Source organism: Betta splendens, chromosome 24, assembly GCF_900634795.4.
Source record: "Betta splendens chromosome 24, fBetSpl5.4, whole genome shotgun sequence".
NCBI lineage: Eukaryota > Metazoa > Chordata > Actinopteri > Anabantiformes > Osphronemidae > Betta > Betta splendens.
In genome coordinates, this window is record NC_040901.2 from 12,746,490 (window position 1) to 12,770,195 (window position 23,706).

Below are 23,706 nucleotides of genomic sequence, written 5' to 3' on the forward strand. Positions count from 1 at the left end.
CAGTATCTTGCTCCTCAATAAACGCCAACAACCAAAAGATTGTACAGACGCTAGTTTAAATAAAAATATTCCTGATGTCCCAGATGTTCTGTGCAGCACCAAGTGCTGGGAACTCACGGCTCCTTCTTCATCTTGGAATGACTTTTTTGACTAATTGTTCTTGGCTCAAATCTTATGCAGAGCTTTTATCTAAATCACATGATCTTCATCAGCTGAAGGCTCAGTTTTTCCTCAGATGAGGCTTCTGAAAGAAATAGCAACTGCATATTTAATTTGATTGCATTCGTCACTAAAGAATATTTATGAAAAACAATTAATGAGACAACCAGACTTTACTGTCTGCTTTATTAAAGTAAAGCCAGTAGACATCTTAAAAGCAAACACACAGTTCTATCATTCTGTGAATTTTAACCAATCATCATCCTAATTTCTACCCATGAGGCACAAATATACAGAATGAATGTTGGAAATATAATAATTCAATAAAATAACAGGCCATGTGCTTACTTTCAGACAAATCGGATGATCTGAAATAAAAACAGTTATTATAGAACCATTGACATATTTTTTTCTAGGTTATTAAATAAGAATTTTTCAATCTTAAAATTCAATTCATCTTCATTCACAGTCGTTTTACTGAAATCGAAGTAAGAAGAGAATCTCTGAATATGTATATAAGTTCTCTTTCAGGTAGAGGAATTAGCAGCAGTGGAAAACGCACATCAGAAGGTTAGCAAAGGAAGAGTAGCAGAGTCACATAGAGACTACAGAGCAAATGGAGACTAAGAGTTTTCAAGAAATTTCAGTGCATGAAAAAAAACATAATCGGACCTTTGCTCAGTTTCTCAAAGTCTTTCAAAGTTAAGATGTGTTAAAACATCTGTTAATAAAGAAACTGTGCGACAGACCTAGAGGAACAATGACACCTAAAACTGATTCCACGCCACGAATCCTTCCTCTTTCGTCAGACTGGGGGGACTCAGCACGGTACTACCTCCTCTTGACAGCTGGCCTGGTGCCCTTGCTGCTGCTGCTGCCCGCCTTGCTGGAGCCCTTGGACCCAGAGAAGAGCTTGGTCATGAGCTCAGACACATCTGGAAGCTCAGGGTTGGGGTTCAGCATGTTCATGGACTGCTCCATTTCCTGTGAACGTGACATTTAAAATGAAAAGGAGAAACAGAGACTAGGACAGAGTCTAAACGGTCACAGATTATGAACACTGTTCAGTGCCAGGTTATAAATGTTTACCAGTAAGTGAGATGAGAGTTAGTGAGTGACAGTCCTCATATCACAGGCTGTTAAACATTACTTACCTTTCTCATCTCTGGGTCATTGGTGTTGACCACTTTGGGCAGCAGCACAATGATAAGAAGGGGCAGAACCATCATCATAACCTAGAGGAGCAGCAAACATGTTAGCGTTAAAACTAGTTAACTCGTCTTTAATGCCATCTGCTGTATTATCTCATAACACATACACTTTACAGGTATGAACACGGCTCGTCACTGCTTTTACCATTGGGTTCATGAGGAAGTCTGTCCAGCCCCAGGTTTCCCTCTTCATGAAGTAGACGTGTGCGCCACTAGCCCTGACTTGTAATGGATACGGCAGGCGAATCACTTCTGAAGTCTTGATGTAGTTCACAACACGTGCCCTGTGAAGACACTTTCTCTGTGGGTTGAAGTCACAACTAGAAAGTTTTGGATGCGGCGATTCTCTTACCTCATTTTACCCTTGGATGTGATATCGACGCGCACGGGTTCAAATTTATAGGCTGGTGTGACGATTTCCACGACGTATGATCCTGAGGGGATGTCATTCACAGTGAAACTGCCATCAGTTCTGTAAACAAAGAACACAACGCGGCGTTCAGATCATTTACAGTGTCATTATGACCTGCTGCTGCTCATGTCATCACTTACTGCACCTCATAAGAATGACTGTGAAGCAACTGAACCTCAAGAATAAATACAAAGAAACCAAGATGTCATCAGACCTAGATTGTATTGTTATTATGCAGATTCTTAGTAGAGTGCGATTTGTTTTCTGCTGTTTATTTTTTACGTTCTTTACGGTCTCAAAAGAATGAGTTCCATTTTATTTGGTTTGTCACGAGTCCCGTGTGACAGAGCTTTGTTTTGGTTACACTCGCAGTAACAGCGTTCATCGTAAAGTTAAACGCCGAACTCGCTGAAACCCCAGTAACGACGGCAGGAAACACGTTGGTGCCACACTTGGCACGAGTTACATCCACAGTTACTAAGCTGCTCATAGGTTGAGGCAGCAGGATTCAGCCATCTGTCGTTAGCCGCCGCGCGCTTAGCCGCGGCTATGCTAATGCTACCTGACGTTGCTAACAGCCTAGCTAGCTACCTGGGAGCAGCGGTAACGGGCTCTCACCTCATAAATCCCACATATTCTTCACCTTCTACCAACACTCTGGCCGAGGACACCCAGTCCTGTGTCTTCACGCCCGGGACAATGGCTCTGCCCTCGATTTTAAACCGGTCTCCGTTCGGCAGTGTGGATACACCTGCGCTAGGCCCCGTTTCTATGTCGGTGAAACACGACGCCACGACGATCGCAGCCTGCACGAACACCCACAGCAGCGGCGTTCTCTCCCCGAGCATCATGGTTCTACCGTTATTAGAACAAAACCACGTCCAACTCTACGTGCATCAATATGTGGCTAAGGCTTCGGGGGCAGCTGGAAGACTCGTCACACCAGCTGTCTCTGCGCAGTGACGTCACATCCAATATTCAAAACTTTATTGTTCTGCAGTTATGAACATATTGCAGACATTAACGCGTCTCTGATGATGGCAAAATTGACATTAAAACAATTTTAATGTCTTCTGCTGCTGTGATGTATAAAAATAGTTTTTATAAGTACCTGGTTTTAATTATAATTCATTCTTCCTGAGAGATTCGAACGTACTGAAAACATATTAAACTGTGGCAGATTTGTGCAGATTAGTTTGGTAAAACAGTCACATTTGTATTTGCAAAGAAATAAACTTGCCATTTTTTCTTTAATTTAAAAAAAGCTTTTAGCTTTTTTTGATTTCAGATTCTTAGATATCTACCAGTCTAATAATAAATATAAATATCAACATAATAAGACATACAACCAGTTTGAAAATGTGTTCACCCAGACATTTTTCACTAACCTCACTTGTTGCTTGAGTAATGCACAGACCAAAAAAGTGCAAATGATTAACAAATATTTAAACTGCTTAGTAAGTTAATGTTTGGTTCTTCATACACTAACAAAGAGAAGAAACCTATTTCAGATGTAAAGTTTCCTACAATAAAAAATTAAATACAAGTGAAAAAACCTGTTTGGCCACTTCCTGTATGATCATCAGGGAAACAGCAATTATATAAGTTTACTTGTTACGTAACCGCACCTCATTTACTTCACCTGTTGGATACATTGCTCCTTCTCAAATTTTTCTGTATAACAAATTATTGTTATCCTATTACCATATTAAGACTATTCTGCTTATTGCAATTTTTGAAAGTTCAATCAAGATATCAAAACTCAAGTTTAATCAGATTTATTTAAAAGATTAAAAGAATCACTTATTTTGACTGTATAGTGTAAAATGTCACGAGACAAAACATGAAAACAAGCTCTAATAACTTAAGACTGATTCAAGTTCCTGGTTCCAGAGGAGTCAGGTGCAAAACATCAAAACTGCGGCGCATTCATTACATCCACTAGTGTTTTTGCATTCCATGGCAGAGAGTGGAGTGGTGCAGTAAGAGACAAAGAGCTTGGCACTTCATGGAGCTACGTTAGACCCAGTCCCATAGAGGTCCACTTCAATATGAAGCAGTCGTTTGCTGAGTGGATCTCCAGCTCGACCCAATGGGGTCATCTAAACTGGCAGGTTCAGTCCGAGTTAAGACGTTTGAGTTTCGGCTGCAGAGTGAAACAGTCCGTTTCTCTGGCATCACTATCAGTTCCATACACAGCCATGATCCGACAGTAGTGGTGGTCACATCCCCAGAGCGCTACGCTGACAGCTGTCAGGGTAGCTGTGATAGATAAGCCTCAATGAGCTGAAACATCAACATGACATAACACTTTAACTGAGGCCAGATAAACACATCACAAAAATCCTCATGCACAGAATTAACACTATAAAAAAGCCAGTTTAAACAAACAAAGTAGGACTTTGGATTATTATACTTTAAATATGGTGTGTGGATGGTTTTAATCTGTTTAAGACTCAGAACCTCAAAGTGTCTTGTGTGTTCTGAGATCATAGTGTTGTTTTGTGTAGTCCAGCATGAAACAGGATGTGGAGATGAAAACAAATGAAGCAAAACCACAATAGACACTAGCAACTCATGTTACAAATGCTGATGCTAGTGAGCTTAGCTGGACCTGGAGGTTATTTTTAGGATGGGAGTGGTTGCCTGTGTCCACCCAAAATCAACAGATGGTGGGAGGGAAAAAAAAAAAAACAGCAGGAGTGTGTGCTGTCTGTCTGGTGAAACACTTAAGGCACCAACATCAACGAGATCCTCTTTATTTTGTAGCTTTAACATAGAGGAATGAAAGAGGTGATAATATTTTCTTCCCTTTATAGACAAGAATGAAAAAAAAACATGTAGATAACAAAACTGTAAAAACATTCTAAAAAATAAATTAATAACGCCTGATTTTGTTTTTAGGAACAGTTGAGTTGCACCTTGCCCATATTTGACATATTATACAACTGCACTTTCCCACCTTTGCCTGTTCTCCTGTAGATCCTGGAATCAAACATAATCGTGTTCCTTCCTTCCACAGGTCCTTCAGCCGTTGTTTCATAATTTCAATATTCCTGCCGTGAACAGTCAGAACTTCAGGAGGGGGCACAAGACACCCGACAACACTAACGTTTGAGTTGCAAATGTAACTACTCTTTGACATATTGGAGGCATGTGGATGGATGTTTTCAATCATGCAGCACTCACCTGTCTTCAGAACAACTGTCCCGCAGTTGTTTCTCATGCTTTGCTAGTTCCAGCTGCCATTTTCTAATGACAGCTTGAACCCAGTGTAACCCCACCAGTATGTGTCTGTAAAGAGCAAACACAGGTAAATTATGTTGTATATCGTGAATTGATGTGTAGAAGGTCTGGCTGATTATGCTTTATCCTCTATATATTTAACACCTATTAAAGAGGCTTCATAAGTTCTCAGTTGGCTGGAAGCTCATGAGTTGTGCATCATCTTGAACACAAAATCCAACTGCTTTTGACTGAGCAGATCCAGTTAGACAATGAAAAACCTAAAATATTTACTTCCAGAGTGGCACTTACTCTTCATATTTACTGGCAAGAATCACTTTGACTTGGAGCATGAGGTCATTGCAGCAGCCAAGTGACAAACGTGATGCTTCAGTTTGCAGACTGATGAAATGTGGGAAGAAAAAAAATAAAAGTGTAATTTATTGTAAATGAGCAGCCGTGTCACAGAACGTGCCGATACATGCCGTTAAAAAACACACTCACTTTTTTGTTAAGATAGGTAAACAGTCAAGCAGCACTCCCGTGTCTTGAATTCTGCAAAGGAAAAAAACAAGTAAACTTTCATCTGATATTTAGGAGTCAACCATTACAACTGCAGCTTTAGCCATCAACTTACCTGAGAAGGTAAGCCACTAATTCGCTGGCATTTTTCTGCCATAGTGTTAATGCTACTTTAAGGCGAAGATTCCTCCCAAAAAGGATGCCAGTCATAGCTTCATGGTCCTTTGATAGCTTTACAAGAAAACAACAACAGGTTACAAACGTAAAAGATTAAAGCCTAAATGTAACTGCAGTAATTCTGACTCACCTCAGTTAAGTCGCTGTACTTGGAGCTGGCTCCTGCCATCTTAGAGGCCTCTGCAGAGTTCAGAGGGAGTCCACGCTTGTCATTGCAGTGAGCGCCCCGCACATCATCGGGGCAGGTCAGCTCATTCTCTTTGTTGGCCATGCCGGGTTTGCGGACACGGCCTACATGGGATGCGCTGCGGTGCAGCTTTGAGCCCACCTCCTCCAACTGACAACCCTTCCTCTTGCACACTTGGCCACGACTGTGTACGCCGTAACGCGTTTGAAATCTGCAGAGAAAGGCCAGTGAGGTGAACGAAGGGCAAAGCTGTCTCAGTTATAAAAACGCTGCAATTAGAAAAGGCACAGAAAGTTATAGAAAGATGCCTAAATGACCCAATGACCAAGACACAACATGGGGGGCTGATGGTGAGTGATGACAACTTGATGAATCCCAAAATGTGGATCACAGACTCACCTTTTTTTATCTAATTCTTCCTTATTTACATTATCCACCTAAAACAAGAGGATAGGGGATGAGGCCACCTCTACAACTACAACACCATTGAACTGAGCTTCGCAGCGACAATAATCACACATCAAATCATATGTACCTGCTTCATGTTCTATTCAGCGCCAATAGGGCGACGGGCCATTGGGTTTATTCTGGTTGACCTTAAAGACGTCCCGTTGCCAGGTATTCCTACCAGCTGCAATAATAAGGGACACTGTTGGACAAACAATCATAGGAAAAAAAAACTCAGTCTCAACAGGAGCAACAAGTATTTTGTGAGGTTTAAAAAAACCAACAATAAACCCTCGGATGAAAACAATGAGGGTAATGACGCATTCAAATGAGATAAAACACAAAACGTTAGCTGACGTGATACTGGATACGAAGGCGTCGGCTGCAGCTCTGCCAATATTGAAATTTCTTGGCAGAGCTGCGAAAAGTCTCTCAAGTGCTGATTAAAGTTAAGACATAGGTTCGTTACACAAGAGCGCACGTTTGGAAAAGTACTGCATTGCTTTCAGTTATATCTTAAGCCAAAGTTAGCGTGAGTCCCTTGAGCAGCTATGGTTCAGCTAGCTGTAACTGTTAGCTTTAGCTGGGCGATCGGAGACAAACGTAGCTGGCCCGCTAACAGCTAGTTAGCCTTCCACATCAAGGCACATATGTTTACACTAACAACACGTCAATGCTTGTTTACTGCTTAATAAGCAAACTCAAATACTAACCGAGTCATTGCACGTCGTATCTGGGGTTCTATTCAGAATACATCCAAACAGTGATAAAGTGATTCGAACTTCTTTCCGAACAGGTTCGCTAGCGACTCAGAGTTCCACCATTCAAATGAATACACCGCCGGTGCGGGGGATTGTGGGATTGATATAGATGAAGGAAAACTGTGGATGCAGCGCCACCTGCTGGACGCTTACAGAACTACACTGCGCTATCCTGAGTCGTCACTGCATTGTTGTTCTTTGTGATAAGTTATAGTTGTTTTTTTATTGATACGTTGATATTTAGCTTGTTGTTTTCTTTTAATATAATATGTATGTATAATGTCTATATTACCGTAAATTCCTTGTACACGAAAACCTACTTTTTAAAACCTATTTCACATCGAGATTACAGAGTAAAAACTATTTTACTAACCTATATTTAGTTACTTGAACTGAGCCTAACCCTCAGACGTTAGAGGCTTCATAGAATAAGATATTACGTTTAAACAAGTACAATGACAAAGAAATATATGCAGAGCAATAATTCAGAGTTTGTCAGACAAAGGCATCCACCCACACAGGGAGTAAAAACACAGGAGATTTACATCTGTGAGGACAGATTGAAACCTTTAAACATAAAACGTGAAGAATTTTTTAAGGTAAATACCCTGGAAAGGTTTGGACTGTGACAAGATGTGCTTATTGCGAGAATATATCTACCTACTGATTGACCGTCCTCCGTTAATATTCCACCTGTTTGTTTTGTTTTTAATACAGTATGTGTGGAGAGACAAAGTTCCCATTTTACCTGAGCCCAACATGGTCTCACAGCACCTGTTTGTTCAAACAACAGGAAACAGGAGAAAAAAACATCTGTTGATTTTTATCCAGCTTTTATTTCACAGCAAACATATGGTTCCATTTATATTTACATACACATACAACATCTTAATATTCATCAGACTGAGGCGGTGAGCCATGGATCTATGAGCAGAAGTCTCTGTTACTGAGGCCCTGCTTCCGTCTTTTATCAGCTGAGGACTGGACACGCTGCTTAACTTGCTAAAACTAATCAACTCTTTTCCCTAATTTGCATTTTGCAAACGGCTTCATCACACAGGGGACAGGGAAAATGCTGGCACGCGGCCTTGGACTTGACTGCAGCTGCTGGAGCTTAATGCTGGTAGCTGTGTGGCCATTAAGCAGGAGCGGCTGGAGATGTGATTCACACACAGCAGCCTGTTCTCAGGCCAGATGATGAACTACTCTGGGTCCTCGCCCGCACTCCTGTGACTTGACGGTTCTCATGATGTCAATATAAACAATATAAAGTCATCACATTTGCATCACATTAAGACGAACGTGACAGGTTTGTTTGGGAGCAGAAGCTGCATGGATGCGTATGTGAGGAGTGATCCACCACTAGATGGCAGCGTGCACCCACAGCTGCTGAACATCTGGCTCAGTGTCCAGACAGGAGGATCCCTCCTTCATTCCACTGGTTGGACTTTTACTCAGTAAAGTCTTTATCACGAAGAGGAACCTGACTGTCACCATCTGCCTGATGCGAGGAAGGAAAGCACAGACACATTTACTCATGCAGCTGCCCGTTGGAAGCAGACGCAGTCCGTTCTGCCTCCGTGTGATTTCTGCTGTGGTTCTAGTTCAGGAAGCTGCACTATGCAGGGAATGTCACCATAGCACACCGCTATGTGCCTCATGCCAGGTGGAGACAGAGCCGTGGAAAATGCTCCAATGAGGGACAGGTGGCACATGTGGCTGCAGGTACGACCCGGTCTGAGGGAACACACACGCGGGAACGTGCTCAGACCGACGGCAGCAGGTCCAACACCCAAAGGCGCGACTCGCCGCTCCTCCAATAATCAGGCAGCAGGACGTCTTCCACTGTCGCCTGCAGCCAGAACAGAGGTCAGAGGTTCCAGTTCTTCCATTAGCACAAGTTCAAGTTCAGTGGCACTGATCCTGAGTCTGCGCTTTCAGCTCCTGGGAGTTCACAGCTACTGAACAACAACACCAAGCGCCTCCATTAGTCACGACAGGCGCTTGAAATACTGGTGTTTACCTTCACGGCCGCTGCTCACGCCAATGGTGATGAATGGGGCCCACGCCGTTGGCTGCGAACCACACGGCTGCTCTTTACATTAATGTTCTGTTGTTGAATGTGTGTGTGTTGTTGATTGTTCATGACGCGGGGAAGCACATGCGTGTGCTCCACCACGAACACGCTGAAGCGTTTATGTTCATGTAGCAGCTATGAAGGAGAGTCGCGCTGCAGCGGGTGAAGCCGAGCCGTCGGCACCGCATGGGGTCCAACAGAGAACGAGGCTCGCGCCTCCTCAGACGTCTCCTTCAGGAGCCAATCGCTGCGAAACTGCACTTTCTGTGAATGATGTGCGTAAAGTAATGAAAAGCAGGTAAAAGACTTTTACTGCCTTTGTGAGACCTGCTCATCTAAAACTTTCCAAGATGTTATGTGAAAATGTGCCAACATCCAGTTCAGCCTAAACGGAGCCATCTGTGTGTTATCTCTGTTATTACAGACTCCTAATGGACGTGAAGGATCCATCCCTGGTCTCTGGTCTCACTCTCGACCCTCAGTAATGGGAGACACCTGGAGAAATCATGAGTTAATCAAAAGGATCTGACAACAATTTGTCCCAGAGAGCAGAGATAATGAGATTGAATCCGTGAGTGGAGCAACACGCTGCGGCTCTCGCTCCTGGACCCACACCAGCACATGAGGAGGAGAACGCTGGGGTCACGTTCTGTGCAGCCCCACGTCAGCCGCCCGCTGCTCATCGCAGTCATCGGGCCTTCATCTACTAACATCACATCAGGCGTGAGGGCGTTTCATCCTGAAGAGGCAGAAACGAGCCGTGTTTCAGACTCGCGTCTCGTTTGAGTCTTGTAGCCACACGTTACATAACTCTGCTAAAGGTTATGAAGTAACAGTCTCATCTGATATTTGCATTTTAAATATTGTCTTATGTAAATGTCAAGCTATGATAGAGAATGGTGGAAACGCTGCAGATTTCAATCCAGAGGAGCGTCGCAGTCTGTAGCATCGACTGACCAGTCACGGTGGTCAAACCACAGCGTTCAACAGAAACGCCAACAGCAAACAGAGATCAGAGGTGAATGAATAATCACAGCATTCATTCATTCATGTCATCTTGAATTTTAAGTGCTAAAACTATAAAAACTCTCCTGTTTGTAGTGATTTCAGATGTGGGGACTAAAACAACTGGAGCCTTGAGGGAAGTTTTCCTCATTATTCATTTTAAAAGCGTGGTAATCATATTTCATACTTCGAATCACTGCATCACATTTAAATCAAACAAACTTCATCCGTCTGCCTTAAGGATCAAACGTGGTTTTCATCAGCTCGGCTTTTACAGAGATCCGTTTCTGGCCAAGGAGGAAAAGCATCAGAGTGAAAGAGCAGCAACGTGTGTCTCACATGTAAGAGGGAAAAAGTGAAGAGATTAGAATTAAAGGTCAGTGCGTTTCCTGATATCAAGACCAGGCATTTGTTTACAGCTACACAATAATAAGGACTCATCGCTAATCAATTAATATCAGGGCGAAGCTGAGCAGAGTCGGCGGTTGGAAGAACTTCACACGGCGTCTACGCATCATTGTTGAGCACAGACACGTGTGGCGGCGCCTTCAGCCACCGGCCGTTCCACGGAAAGCGGACCTGAGCGTCGCCGTGAGCCCAGCGTGGCTCCGATGAAACCACTAACACGGGACAGACGCTCACGGTTCACGGCCTCGCAGTGAAACGAGAAATCGCCGCTCTCCGGTTCCCTCAGCATCACGAGGTGGTCCACACACACACACACACACACACACACACACACACACACACACACACACACACACACACACACACACACGCATGCACGCACGCGCACGCACGCACACACACACACACACACACACACACACACACACACACACACACACACGCACGCACGCACGCACGCACGCACGCACGCACGCACGCACGCACGCACGCACGCGCGCACGCGCACGCACGCAAACACACACACGCACGCACGAACGTACGCACGCACACACACACACACACACACACACACACACACACACGCACGCACACACACACACACACACACACACACACACACACACACACACACACACACACACACGCACGCACGCACGCACACGCACACAGGCAGCGTGAGCTCATCCCGTCAGGACCAGCCAGATCCGTCTCTGGCTCCAGGTCGGTGTCTTGCATCATCTGCAGCGCAGACAGAGGACAGATCGCAGGAGAGGACGCACAATTCTCAACAGAGAACTTCCACGGAGACTTAACGTCGTCTTCCAGCAGCGGCTCCCTGATGGAAACGGAGGAACAGGGAGCGTGTGTGAACCGTGGACGGCGCAGGTTCCTTAAGCAGTTCAAGTAGTGGGGAACAGACAGTGTCACCAAACGACGGCGGTGGAAGGAAGCAGCTGCTGGTTGTGAGAGTGAAGCTGAGGACAGAGCAGCAGATGATGTGGATCCACTTCATTAACGTGGACTGAACCTTATGGAGGTGCAGTCTGCTCACAATGACCCTCTGTCTCCCACGGCCTCCAGCAGATACGCTGTGGCGCCGCTCAAACTGGGCCCACGCTGCTGCAGGCTTGTTTTTCTGAGCTGAACCCTTTTATTACATCTGCTCTGTGTTCCGTGCTCCTCCTGTCTGACTGATAGCAGCAGCACAGCCTCGTCCCTCTGACCTACAGCCATGGCTTCTACTGTGGCCCATTTTCTCCCAGCTTCCATCTCCTCTGTTCCCTCAGTAGAACTCCTGTCTGTGTGAGGGCTCCAGGAACAGAGGCCGCCGTTCAGGCTGGGTTGGAGCGCTCCCTCTGGAGGCCTCCTGGCCCACGGCTCCCTCTTCCTCCTTTCCAAACAAAGTGGGTAAAATCATCACACAGGAGGAGGAGGAGGAGGAGGCGGGGGAGGAGGAAGATGATGAGAATGAGGAGGAGAAGGAGGAGGAGGAAGAAGATGAGGAGGTGGATGAGAATGAGAATGAGGAAGAGGAGGAGGAGGAAGAAGATGATGATGAAGAGAATGAGGAGGAGAAGGAGGAGGAGGACCACGAAGGTGAGGCGGAGGATGAGGTTGAAGAAGATGAAAAGAAGGAGGAGGAGGAAGAAGATGAGGAGGTGGATGAGAATGAGAATGAGGAAGAGGAGGAGGAGGAAGAGAAGGAGGAGGAAGAAGATGATGATGAAGAGAATGAGGAGGAGAAGGAGGAGGAGGACAACGAAGGTAAGGCGGAGGATGAGGATTAAGAAGATGAAGAGAATGAGTAGGAGGAGGAGGAAGATGAGGAGGATAAGGAAGAGAAGGAGGACGATGAAGATGAAGATGATGATGACGAGAGCTCTGCTAGCAGCTATAATCACTGGTTACTGTCTAATAATGAGGCCGACAAATATTTGCTGCTTTCTGCCACATAAGACAAAGCTCACAGTGTATGTATGGATTTGAACCCTCAACCCGAGTCGTCTCTGTGCCTTCTTTCAGGCTCTTGGCTCTGGTGGAGCTGCATATATACTCTGGCCCGGTCCCAGCTGGTAAACATGGGCGTGATACGAGCCCCAGTGTCGGCGCTGGTTCTGGGACAGAAGGCCTCACAGCTACAGGATCTACTTCAGAAGCCGCTGCCACGCCACAAGGATGTGATCTGCTCCAGCCCGACCCAAATCAAGTCAAAAGCCTCTCTTCACTGTGAGCGCGGGGTAAAAACCCACCAGCTCCACTGATTGCAATAAAAATAATTCCTCCAGGGTGAGAGCGATGGCGCTGATATCGGTCTTTAATCACCTTCGTGGGTTCAGGCCAATCAACGCACGCGTGATGGAAACTCCTTCTGTACCACAGAGTCAGAAAATAATGGAAGCAGCCAAAGGAGGTGTTTGTCTTCTGATTGTTAGGAACAGTGTGTGGCTGTAAGTCTGGAACCAAATTCAGCTTCGTTTTAACAATAGGTTTAAGAAATACATGAGGGGTTGAAGGTGCTGCTGGGAGCGCCCCTTGCTGGGAGCGCGCCCTGCAGCAGCGCCCCCTGCTGGAAGCGCCCCCTGCTGGGCGCGCCCCCTGCTGGGAGCGCCCCCTGCTGGGCGCGCCCCCTGCTGGGCGCGCCCCCTGCTGGGCACGGCCTGAGTCGTGTCGGTGCTCGAGGCCCGGGCGGACGTTGGTCCTGAGGCCTTAGCGGAGCTCTGACCTCTGCTGTAAACTGTAAACGTCCACATTCTGAGTTGATATTTTGGGCCTCCTGCAGTCGGTCGGTACCTTTAGGACTGATAGGTTCACCTCTGATGATGCAGCTCACAGCGTCCTGACTCCCCTCAGGCAAACAGACGAAACGCTGGCAGACGATTAAAGATGAGGCTGCTTCAGCTCAGAGAGAGGCTTTGTAGAAGGAACACGAGCATCTGTAGACGCTGCTTGGCTTTAAAAAAACAATGCTACTTCCTCTGACTTAGAGCAAACTCCTACTGGACAAAACGTGCTCTTATGTAAGGATGCTAATCCTCGACACAACCAATGACATTCGTGTCTACGGGCGCTTTGGGCTTATTGGTGAGCAAAGAAAATAAACCACCTCAGACAGGTTTTCACCAGGTCTTATGTGCAGCATTAAAGGATTTCTACCAGCTGGAGCCCAAAAATATGCCTTCAAATATCTTGAACCTTGCTGAACTTTGCGAAAAGTGCAGCAAAGCAGGATGTTTTTGAGGCGCTGGAAGCTGCAGGCCTTCACGGATTCTGCAAGGCTGCATTGGTCTGTATGCAGCGGCGCTGGGTCCGGTCCAGAACTTCAACTTTCCACTATAAACATCAAGCAGCAGACTGTTCACACTGTTATCTTGAAAAATGTTTACAGTACAAACAATATGATAATCTTGATTGTGTTTATCATTACATCATGTGTTTATTATCCAACAGAGAGGAAGTTATTGCCTCGGGATCTGAAGCTAATTACGGCTGCGTGGCACAGAAACGGACTCAGCCGGTCGGCATCTGGATGCCAGAACCCGCTGAACCACAGACTCTAGACAGACCAGAGTCGAGGTAACTGTGATCATCTGCACATTTCTGCCCCTTTGTTCCAGGAGACGTGATGAACAGAAGCACCGTCAGAGCCTGTCTATCGACCAACAGGATGGAGGTGAGTGATTTGCTTCTGTGCACAAACACCCAGTGGCCTTACTTTGAATTATAACTGGTGAACTGATGTAAAATACTGTGATTGGCAGTCTGGAATAAAGCTAATAAAGATGGGAATCAGTGAACGCTCTGATTGACCAACGTGAACAAGTGAACACGGGTTCCAACAGATTCCATTGCTGGAAAGTCGATACAGAACAATTAATCTGTCGTAACAGTAGCTCATGGTTTTCTATTTGTCTAGCGATTGCGGCTGATGAGGCCAGAGTCCAGATCCGCCTCCACAGGTTTAGCCTGATCCTCTGATGGATCAATCAAAGCTCAGCATTCCAGAGGAAGCTCCTGGGCCGGTCCTCTGCAGGAGGGTCTGGACTGAGGAATGTCCTGGGACGTCTTATCTGATGGGCTCCGGCTCGGCTCTAATTGTGCATAGTTGACAAACCTAAGTTGGTCTTGGCCTGAGGGACGTTTCGCGCCTCTGAAGACCTGAGGACTTATGGGCCTGTGAGGCCCGTGGTCCAGACTCAGCCAGGGTGCGATAGCATCTGACGGAACATTCCCGTCTGCAGAGGTGGCTCCTGGTTGCGTGTTCTTTGCACACGTACTAGTCCTTCTGTGACAAAGGTCAGAGAGCAGGCTCAGGGCATCTTCAGAGAAACCGCATAACATCTGCTAGAAACCCAGCAGAACGTTGGATTAGACGGTGCAGATAGATGTGAAGCGACAGTTTACGTTTAAACATGTCATGTCGAGAACTGGGAGCTGAAATGAGAAGAGATCCAAACGAAACCACAGAGATCGGGTCAAAGGCTCATGAGCAAAACACTACAGCCCTTTGGAGCGCGCTGGAACTATGAAGATGGTGCCCCGACGACTTCGCTTTTTCCATCTCAGCCTCTGCTTTCACTCCTTCACGTGTTTTTTCATGGACGACTCTTGTAAAGTTTGCCAAAGCAAATGTAGACGGAGGAGCGTGAGCAGGTAAACGCAGCTCAGACCCACTTCCCCAATTTAGGAAAAGAAAACATATCACATTAGAAGCAGGTCGATTACTACGATTTAAAAACACATTTCCTAAGAGTTTAGACCAAATACATCTGAACTGATGATCATCACGTGGCTTTTTGGGGCCCCAGGTAAGAATCATCGTTCTTGTGTTGGGCGATGATGAAGCACTTGCTTGAAAGAGTAGCTGAGGGGCCGGGAGGGAGCCGGCACAAAGGCCCCATTCTGTGGGAGCAGGGAGAGGAACAGCAACACCCCAGGAAAGTATGACACTGATGTCCAGGTAAACATTTCCACGGCAGCTAAGCTCCCGGTCCTCTTCCTCACCGCTCCTCTTCATCACTAATAGCCCGAGCTGCTTGAAGCGGAGGCGATGTGCGTGCCGGGCGGCCGTTTATTTTCCCTCCATGTGAAAACATTCCAGGCGAGGGTGAAGGAGGGCAAGAGATTGGGAGAGAGGCAGAATTAAAGGGATTGTGAAGATGTGGGGAGGCGTGACAGACAAAAAAGGCAAATGTGCCGTTAGCGGTGGAGCAGGGACCGGGGCGGCCGCCAGCAGCCGGAGCACACAGACGGCCGAGTGTTCGCAGCAGCTCCGGGGCCCCTCCGCCCTCAAGCCGTAAACCTAGAAGCTGCCAGCTCCCCCCACGGCGCTTATTTTCCCATCTCCAGCCCTTAATGATGAAACAGGACACACACAGGCATGTCTTTATGGGGCCGACGCACACCTGCAGACGGGATGCACCGTTCGTCAGGGGCCGGGGGCGGGGCCGGGGGTGTGGCCAGGGCCAGGGGCGGGGCCGGGGTTGGGGCCGGGGCCAGGGCGGGGCCTGCTACTGTGCGCGAGGGCCCAGGTGTTCAGTGACGACTGGGTAAATCCAGCATCCTCCTCCACTGGAGGCAGGAGCATCGTCCTCTGGACGCGCAGGAAACTGGATTTACCGCTCCCCTCCTCCCAGAGCCGCCCTCTGGAGATCAGGGCATCTTCATCACAGCAGCGTTGAAATCAGCTATAAAATGTTTGTGATTTACCAGACGGAGTAAAGCCTCAGCAGCGTGAAGTCATCTTCAGATGTTGGCTCTGAATCATCGTCTTTGTAACAGAGTAACGTCCTGAAACGTCCGACAGCGAACGTCCCCGTCGGTTCGCTCCAAAACACAAAAACAAACAGACATTGCATCACTCATGTCGCAACATGTGGCTCCATCATTTCCAGAAATCGATTAGCGGTTTTCCTCAATCGGTTGAACAGGGAGAGAGCACATGAGGCCACAGCCTCTGAGCAGAATGGAAACGTGAAGGAGGTGAAGGGGGGGGGGGGGGGGGGGGGCTCAGCTCAGCCACACATGGAGCTCAGACCTGGGGAGTGAGGACCCGAAGGATGTCCATATGGAAACACCCAGGAAGCGCGTCCTCTGGAGCAGCCTCGGTTCTGGAGGTGGAGGATTGGACCTGGTGCTGATGCTCTGCCTGCTGCCGCGGCCGCTTCTGATTGGCTGGAGCTGGATGCTGGAGGTGATGCCTGCAGCGCAGCGCCGCTCCGCTCCGCGCTCACGAGGAGTTTTTAGCAGACGTGTTCTGTGTTTGACGCTGTCTGGATGTTCTGACGACTGGTCTGGACTGGACTCGTCCGTGTCATGCATTACTCCACTAACGGCTGCTGATGGATGTGTCGCCTCAGGCCCAGATTAAAGCCTCGATTCACTCATTTCTGCGGGTTTTTATTTCGCTTATGGAATTTGAAATAGAAAACCTGAGCGTGGCCCGTTATCCGGTGTTAATTAATCAGCGCAGGTGCGCAGAGAAATGTTTCTCTGGCAGATCTGAGACACGGACATGTTTTCCATCGGAACACTGTGATGTGTGTCCTACGCGAGGTCCGCGTCGGGCAGAGCTCTGCGAGTTCCCGTCGGATGCACAGACTCCCTCTTTGCTTCTGATGGAAACTATTTTCTTAACCTCGAGCGACTGCTTTAAGTAAACAGTGTTTCCAGTCAAAGTGGGTTTTCACTTTGCACAATGAGCATTCTGTCTCTATCACCAGGACGCTGAGCTGGGCCCGCAGGGCCAACGCACAGGGTACACGGCCGCCTGGGTCGGTACCGTGGGCCAGTGGGTCCAAACAGAGAACTCATTAAGGAACCAGGTACAGGTGAAGCCAATAGAGACGCCACTGAGCCGTTAAAGCAAATCAGAGGAACCGGTTCTCCTTTAATCTGAATTTACATCTGACAGATAACTTCAAGAAAATATATCAATACATCTGAGTGAAGGGTGAAGACAAAGGGTCGCTTTTACCAAAGACCTCCAGTTGATGCTTCTCACAGGCACTCGACTGTCAAAGACAATAACACTGATTAATAGAATGAGCGTTTTCTGTTCTGGCAGAAAGAGAGCGATGTGTTGATTTGACCACATCTAATCCCACTAAATATCAGATTCCACATGTTTTTGTCCCGTTCTGTCTGCTCGCGGTTACGACTGAGCACCAACACCAGCACGTGTGGGGAGGAACCGGCCCAAAGAGCGGCTGCATGAATCCAGCAGACAGAGGAGGCTGCGAACGCGGAATCCAGCATCTGGAGCCTGTTCCTCACGTTCTCATTGATGCTAATTGTTGCTGTGGGGGGTGGTGCATAACCTCTGTCATATGTCTGTCATCAGCCTGAACCGGGCCTTTCTCTGCCACACGGAGGAGACGCTGCTTTGTGACGCTCGTCTCGTCTGGACGATCTGATGCAGGTGAACTCCACTGTGGACTTCAATGCTGTCCTGTGTCTGCTAATTGTTAACACGTTGAAATAACAACGTCAGGCAGCGACCAGACGGTCCAGAAGCAAACTGCACCAGCCAAGACGTACAACCCCCGCACATACAACATCGTGTAGAGTGAGGTGTTAATGAGCCAGCTGTGGATTCATGTCCCACCTCCTCCACCAGCGCCACAGGTTCCTGCAAATCCACAAAAGGCCGCTACCTCACGGTCCGATGGTAAGAAACAGCACCAGCCTCTGAATAAGCTGCTCAATACGTGTCACATGTATTTATAGGTGCATTAAAGAGAAGCGATTAAAAGTAATACTTTTAGACATTTAGATGGAGATAAATGTAGACGGTTCATTAAATTTATGAAGGGATCTCCTCCACAGCTGTAACAGCCGATGTGCAGAGATCTGATAAATGCTTCCCACCGCTCCCTTTCACATGTCAGGGTTCAAACATCTTAAGGCGCCAGGATTTCCATGCATCTGTTCTGCCTCCGCATCTCCTAAATTATACCTTCATCGTAAAACAATAGGAAGAGGAGGGAAGCCCATAAACCGGGCGCCCCCCACCCTCAGGTCGCCCTAATGCAAACCTGCTGCGCGTTCAAAGAGCAGGACAGCGGACGTTCCCCGCTCAGATTCCTGAGGAAAGCCCTGACTTATTATCAGAGCACAGCAGCAGACGAGGAGGTGTCATCAGCGCTGGACCGGACTGGAACCAAGGTCCTGCCTCGTCCTCGGGGCTCCGAGGCAGCGCCACCAGCTGACTGTGGAACACACGGCTCCTCAGCAAACGAAGGCCCTGCTGGAGACGGGTCCCGAGGAAAAACCCTGTCACACGGCGGCAAAAGGAGGCTCAGAGCGGCTCATCATGAGTTTGACTCCTAAACGAGGCGACGATCAGTCAGTGCGGCTCCACAGAGCTCCCACCGCCAGGAGGCCGCAGACGGGAGACCAGCTCCCAGTTCAGTCCCCGGTGTGGGGGTTCACCGCTGAATAAAAGGCTCGGAGGCGTTCCCACAGCGGAGGCTCAATCAGACTTCACCCTGTCACCTTCGCAGTCCCCGCCGCTGGAATTCACCTGCGGTGGACTGGTGCGAGACGCGGCTTGTGTTCGCCACAGGGAGGCTGTAAATCATGCACCGCCTGAATCACCAGCTACGTGTTTATTCTTCTCAGAAACCTATTAATATCCTCTGCAGGGAAGTCTGTGCTGAACTGGGCTCTAACCATTAAGGCCACTGGACTTGATAAATAGGCAGCGACTGTGTCGACTGTGTCTCTTCAACCAAAATGAACGGTGTATTTTACACTTCTCCAAATCTGTATTGAGTATTTTATCAAAGTATTGAGTGTAAACAGTGGGAGACTTTCCTTTCTCGGTTTAATGGTTCCGTGGAGCTGGGCGCGTTGCGTGCTGGAGGTAGCGCCGCCTGACTGCTCCTGCCAAACATGCCACGTTGCGTGCCAGCCCACCAGCAATGCGCCGGGTATCAGTCTGTGACTCAGCGGATGGGAATGAGCAACGCTGCGTGGGGCTCACCGCTGTTAAACTTCAACCCGGTGGAGACCAACCAAGCAAACAGGAACGGCTCAGGCCGGGTTTCTGCCACTCTGCTCCTGGTTCTGAGACCCGGTGAAGTCCGCTCAGACGTTAGACTGAGCTGTTGCGTAATGCCAGTGTTCTAGGATGACGCCTGCAGAATGCCAGGAATGCCCAGACTGGAGCTGCAGTGATCAGAGGACGGCGAGGCCCAACCACAAACACACAGTCACCATTGTTCCCTCTGGCAGCGGCACCGGCTGCTGCCTCCCATCCTCTCCGTGTTGTTTTGGAACAGACTGCTTTTGTTTTGAAGTGGAGAGTGCCCAATTATTAATAATTATAATGTCAACACTGATAGATGAAACAGCACAACGTATAAAACAGGAGCACGCAGAAGCAGACGATGTGCGCAGTTGGTCCTAATCAGCTGTTTGCCACACTTCCTGCCCTCCAGTCTATCAAAGTAAGAGTCTGACTGACGTTAGCACGTTACACACACAAAAGGAACTTTCTCAAGATCAATGAACTCCAAACATGTTTTGTTTGTGAAATCAAACAGACTATAAAACACTTTACATGCTTCTTATTGTGACAGGTCACAAATTTGCCCTAAACCACTGATTTATTTCACAAACCTCAACAAACTCACAGCGGGTGGGATTTTGTGTGTGAGCGGCCGGACAGAAACTCAACAAACGCAGCCCGGTTGGTTCTAGCTGGGCTTTGCTACAGCACCACCTCATCTGGAACCAAAAAAGTCAAACATGACTGTGCCTGAACAAAATAACCTGATTAGTTATAGAAGCATTTTGTAGATTGATCCATTCTAATAACGGAGCAGCAGTGAAGCAGCAGACGCACAGTTCCTCCTTGTTTTCTTACAGAGGAGTCCAAGAAACACAAACCTCCAGGAGGATCAAAGCCTGGACTGATTAGCAAACTAATCAGTGACATCACCCAGTCTGGGACTGGCGGCTTCGAGCTGGACCAGAAACACAGCAGGAAGCACACGGGTCTGTGTGAACAGAAGCCACGTCTGCTCTTTAGCTCAGTGGGGGTTCAGAACAGGCTCCAAACACAGCTGCAGCAAACAAGCCCCGGTTCAAACGGAGCACAGCTGCTGCTGCGCCACCAAAGCAGCTGTCGGGGGGGGCACAGGTGCACAGGTCTGAGGCTTAACCAGCCTGGTCTGCCCAGTCAGCCCAGTCGGCCCAGTCGGCCCAGTCAGTCCAGTCAGTCCAGTCAGTCCAGTCAGTCCAGTCAGTCCAGTCAGTCCAGTCTGCCCAGTCGGCCCACTCAGCGGCAGCCTTTCATCCGTGCTGCTGGTGGCATCGCTGTGCTCGGTCCAGTTTTAGAACACCAAGAAGCAGGGGACGCGGGGTCAGGAGGTAAACAGGTAAACAGAGACAACAAATGACAACAAATGACACGATCACTGTTTTCCACCTGCCTTTAATGCACTAAGTGCTGTTTTGTGTCTCTCGGCTCGGCAGCCTTTAATTTGTCTGTGCCTCACAATCATCTGTCAGAGCAGCGCTCGTGATTAATCATGGTTATTATGGACAGGGAGCTAATACAAGAGTCCAAGTGTGTGTCCTGACACGTTTTAACCAAAGCAAACACACACATCACATAAAAGGCGACTGTGGCTCAGCTTCATGGTCCGTCTATCTGCAGCCAGCAGCCACTCAGCGGGTGAAGGACGTCGTCCTCAGACCATGTCCTCCATGTGGCAGGAAAACCACATTTCCTGTTTGTGCTGTTTTACATCCAATCGTGCCACAAACACATGCACACATGTCAAACTTCAAACCGAGCTGTCACAAGATAAAGCTGGAATAAACAGAGTTCCACAAAAGCATCACGAAGGGAAACAAATGTGTTTGAGCCAAATAATTGCAGTGACCACGGTCTGACATCTTCTCAGGGTTTGTTCCTTTCTGTTTTACACTGACTTTCTACAAAAACATCTTCCTCGCCTCTGGCCTCCTTTTGGCCTCCACCAGCCTCCACCAGCCTCCTCCAGTCTCTTCTGGCCTCCCTTTGGCTTCCTCCAGCCTCCTCCGGCCTCCTCTGGCCTCCCTTTGGCCTCCCTTTGGCCACCCCCAGCCTCTTCCATCTTCTTCCGGGCCTCCTCCATCCTCTTACAAGGGTCCTCCAGCCTCCACCAGCCTCCTCTGGCCTCCTCTGGCCTCCCTCCAGCCTCCTCTGGCCTCCACCAGCCTCCTCTGGCCTCCTCTGGCCTCCCTCCAGCCTCCTCTGGCCTCCACCAGCCTCCTCTGGCCTCCTCCAGCCTCCTCTGGCCTCCACCAGCCTCCTCTGGCCTCCTCCAGCCTCCTCTGGCCTCCTCCAGCCTCCTCCAGCCCAGGAGTGAGACGACCAGCCCTCCTTGCGTTCATCATATGCACTGAGGAATCTTTCCTGACAGTCGGTGGAGCCACGTTTAGGCCAGAGGCGAATAAAACAGAGCTTACGCCGTGCTCCTTTTCCCCTGACAGTCGCTGACACTCTCAAGCGCCTGTGCTCGTAGAGCTTTCCATCTCCTGTCAGTGAGGGGCGGTCGAGTCCTGGCAGCAAATCTTTGTCTCAGTAGACGCTGACGCTCTCAGGCAGCGGAGACAAAACGTGGGTTTCACTGTGGAGGGGAATCTGGATGGAGTGGTGGAAATCTTATTTGAGGACATACTGTATGAATGTTGGACTGTGTTGTTAAATACGTGAGAGAACACGAGCAGAAGCTGAACTCGCACAGAGGCAGCGACTAACGCTCCCTTATCTCCTGTCGCCTCCTGCCACAGCTCTGCTGCTGCGCCACCACCGCACCAGCAAACAAGCCGCGCTGTTTCAGATGTGGGGAGCAGCGTGGTGTTTCCTGATTGGAGCTGACTACAGCAAGGCCACAGCCAATTATCTCAGCAGGCCCACAGACTGTGATCTTCAGACGCAGCGGTTAGTTTGCCTCCAGAGGAAGGAGAGGACCTGCAGTGTGTGTTTGGAGTCTGGTTGAAAGGTTTATGTTAAGTTGAGTCTTTTGATTCCAGCTCAGCAGCTGCCTGTGATCAGAGCCATCCTTGTCTGGTATCAGCTTGTTCACCTGAGGCTGTTTCTAGAGGAGCGCGTCCCCCAGATGGAACAGTCTATACTGGAAGCACTGGTCGACTGCTCGGGCTGCAGTGGCGGCGGTGAAGTAGAACTCATGATTGCACTTACAGTAGATCAACACAAACCAGCGGCACAAGCCTCAGTCCATGAAGCAGCGGCCGGAACCTTCAGAAGGTCTCAGGCTAATTGTTGTTGAGTGTAAGTTAATCTATCTTCAAATATTTTACCGTGTTGTTTTCACGTGATAAGACAGTTCTGGCAGAACTACACTAGCAGAGCTCCAGTCGTGCAACGGCGGCCAAAATGCAGCAGAACAGTGGCATGTAGGATCCAGATGTGGAGTCGCATGGAACCAGCTCCAACGACAAAAACATCCAGAAACAAAGACTAAACACCAGATGCTCCGTGAAGAAACACACAGCTGCTCCAATCAAAAAGAACCATTTAATACCGAGGTGATAGAGTGTGAGGCAGCTTCGGGCCAGTTACACCAATGCACAAACTCAATTATGTTCAACAAAACATCTTCCAGCTTTGACGATCTGATGCCATGAGCAGCACCAGCGCCCTCCTTCCAGACAGGCACAGAATGGCCTGTGCAAAGGGAAGCGTGCAGAGCCGAGAAGCAGGAGGTGCTAGAAAGCAATAAATAACCAGCAAATGGTCCAGAACCCCACAAAGGAAACCACATTACAGCTTCAAACCTTTGGACGCGCTGGAATTTCTTTTAAAGCGGATGATCTGTAAATTTGCCAGAAATAAGTTTCCACACGGAAAAAATTATGTAAGATGTCGCTGTGTCTTTTTTCTGTGAAGCAAAGTGAAAACAGGAGGGACCACGAGTTGCTGGAGGGTCTGGACGTCTCCTCAACCGGCGGGGGAGGTGGTGGTGGTGAGGGGGGGATAAACAGCTGTGGACCAGCTCACGTGTGCAGGTAGCGAGCGCATCACCACGACAACGCTTTGGGCCCAGAGTTTTAAAAACCAATCAAAAAGGGTTTTACAGGCTCCCAGGTTTAATCAG

The 23,706-nt window shown here is 48.2% G+C and overlaps 2 protein-coding genes and 2 long non-coding RNA genes across 5 annotated transcripts; 2 read left to right on the plus strand and 2 right to left on the minus strand.

The window, feature by feature from the left end:
• Positions 1 to 327: 327 nt before the first annotated feature.
• Positions 328 to 2,755, minus strand: emc7b (ER membrane protein complex subunit 7b). The gene is made up of 5 exons (XM_029141069.3): positions 2,401 to 2,755; positions 1,723 to 1,842; positions 1,516 to 1,654; positions 1,314 to 1,394; positions 328 to 1,143 (listed from the first exon to the last, which is right to left on the minus strand). Exons 1-5 carry the CDS (start codon positions 2,631 to 2,633, stop codon positions 991 to 993), a joined length of 726 nt encoding a protein of 241 aa, XP_028996902.1. The 5' UTR covers positions 2,634 to 2,755; the 3' UTR covers positions 328 to 990.
• Positions 2,756 to 3,544: 789 nt separating this feature from the next.
• On the minus strand, positions 3,545 to 7,207 carry katnbl1 (katanin p80 subunit B-like 1). 2 transcript variants are annotated; one of them, XM_029141068.3, is made up of 10 exons: positions 7,054 to 7,207; positions 6,429 to 6,524; positions 6,293 to 6,330; positions 5,837 to 6,104; positions 5,645 to 5,760; positions 5,512 to 5,562; positions 5,320 to 5,409; positions 4,972 to 5,076; positions 4,745 to 4,838; positions 3,545 to 4,068 (listed from the first exon to the last, which is right to left on the minus strand). In XM_029141068.3, exons 2-10 carry the CDS (start codon positions 6,435 to 6,437, stop codon positions 4,036 to 4,038), a joined length of 804 nt encoding a protein of 267 aa, XP_028996901.1. In that variant the 5' UTR covers positions 6,438 to 6,524; positions 7,054 to 7,207; the 3' UTR covers positions 3,545 to 4,035. The 2 variants fall into 2 exon arrangements, with proteins under 2 accessions (XP_028996901.1, XP_028996900.1); XM_029141067.3 differs by having other exon boundaries at positions 6,429 to 6,542.
• A 1,375-nt stretch (positions 7,208 to 8,582) lies between these two features.
• On the plus strand, positions 8,583 to 10,821 carry LOC114849532 (uncharacterized). Its single transcript, XR_003784637.3, has 5 exons — positions 8,583 to 9,476; positions 9,603 to 10,196; positions 10,280 to 10,353; positions 10,461 to 10,559; positions 10,645 to 10,821. It is a non-coding gene; the product is annotated as an uncharacterized LOC114849532 (long non-coding RNA).
• A 5,845-nt stretch (positions 10,822 to 16,666) lies between these two features.
• Positions 16,667 to 22,517, plus strand: LOC129603705 (uncharacterized). The gene is made up of 3 exons (XR_008693873.1): positions 16,667 to 18,011; positions 18,084 to 18,260; positions 22,379 to 22,517. It is a non-coding gene; the product is annotated as an uncharacterized LOC129603705 (long non-coding RNA).
• The last annotated feature ends 1,189 nt before the right edge of the window (positions 22,518 to 23,706 follow it).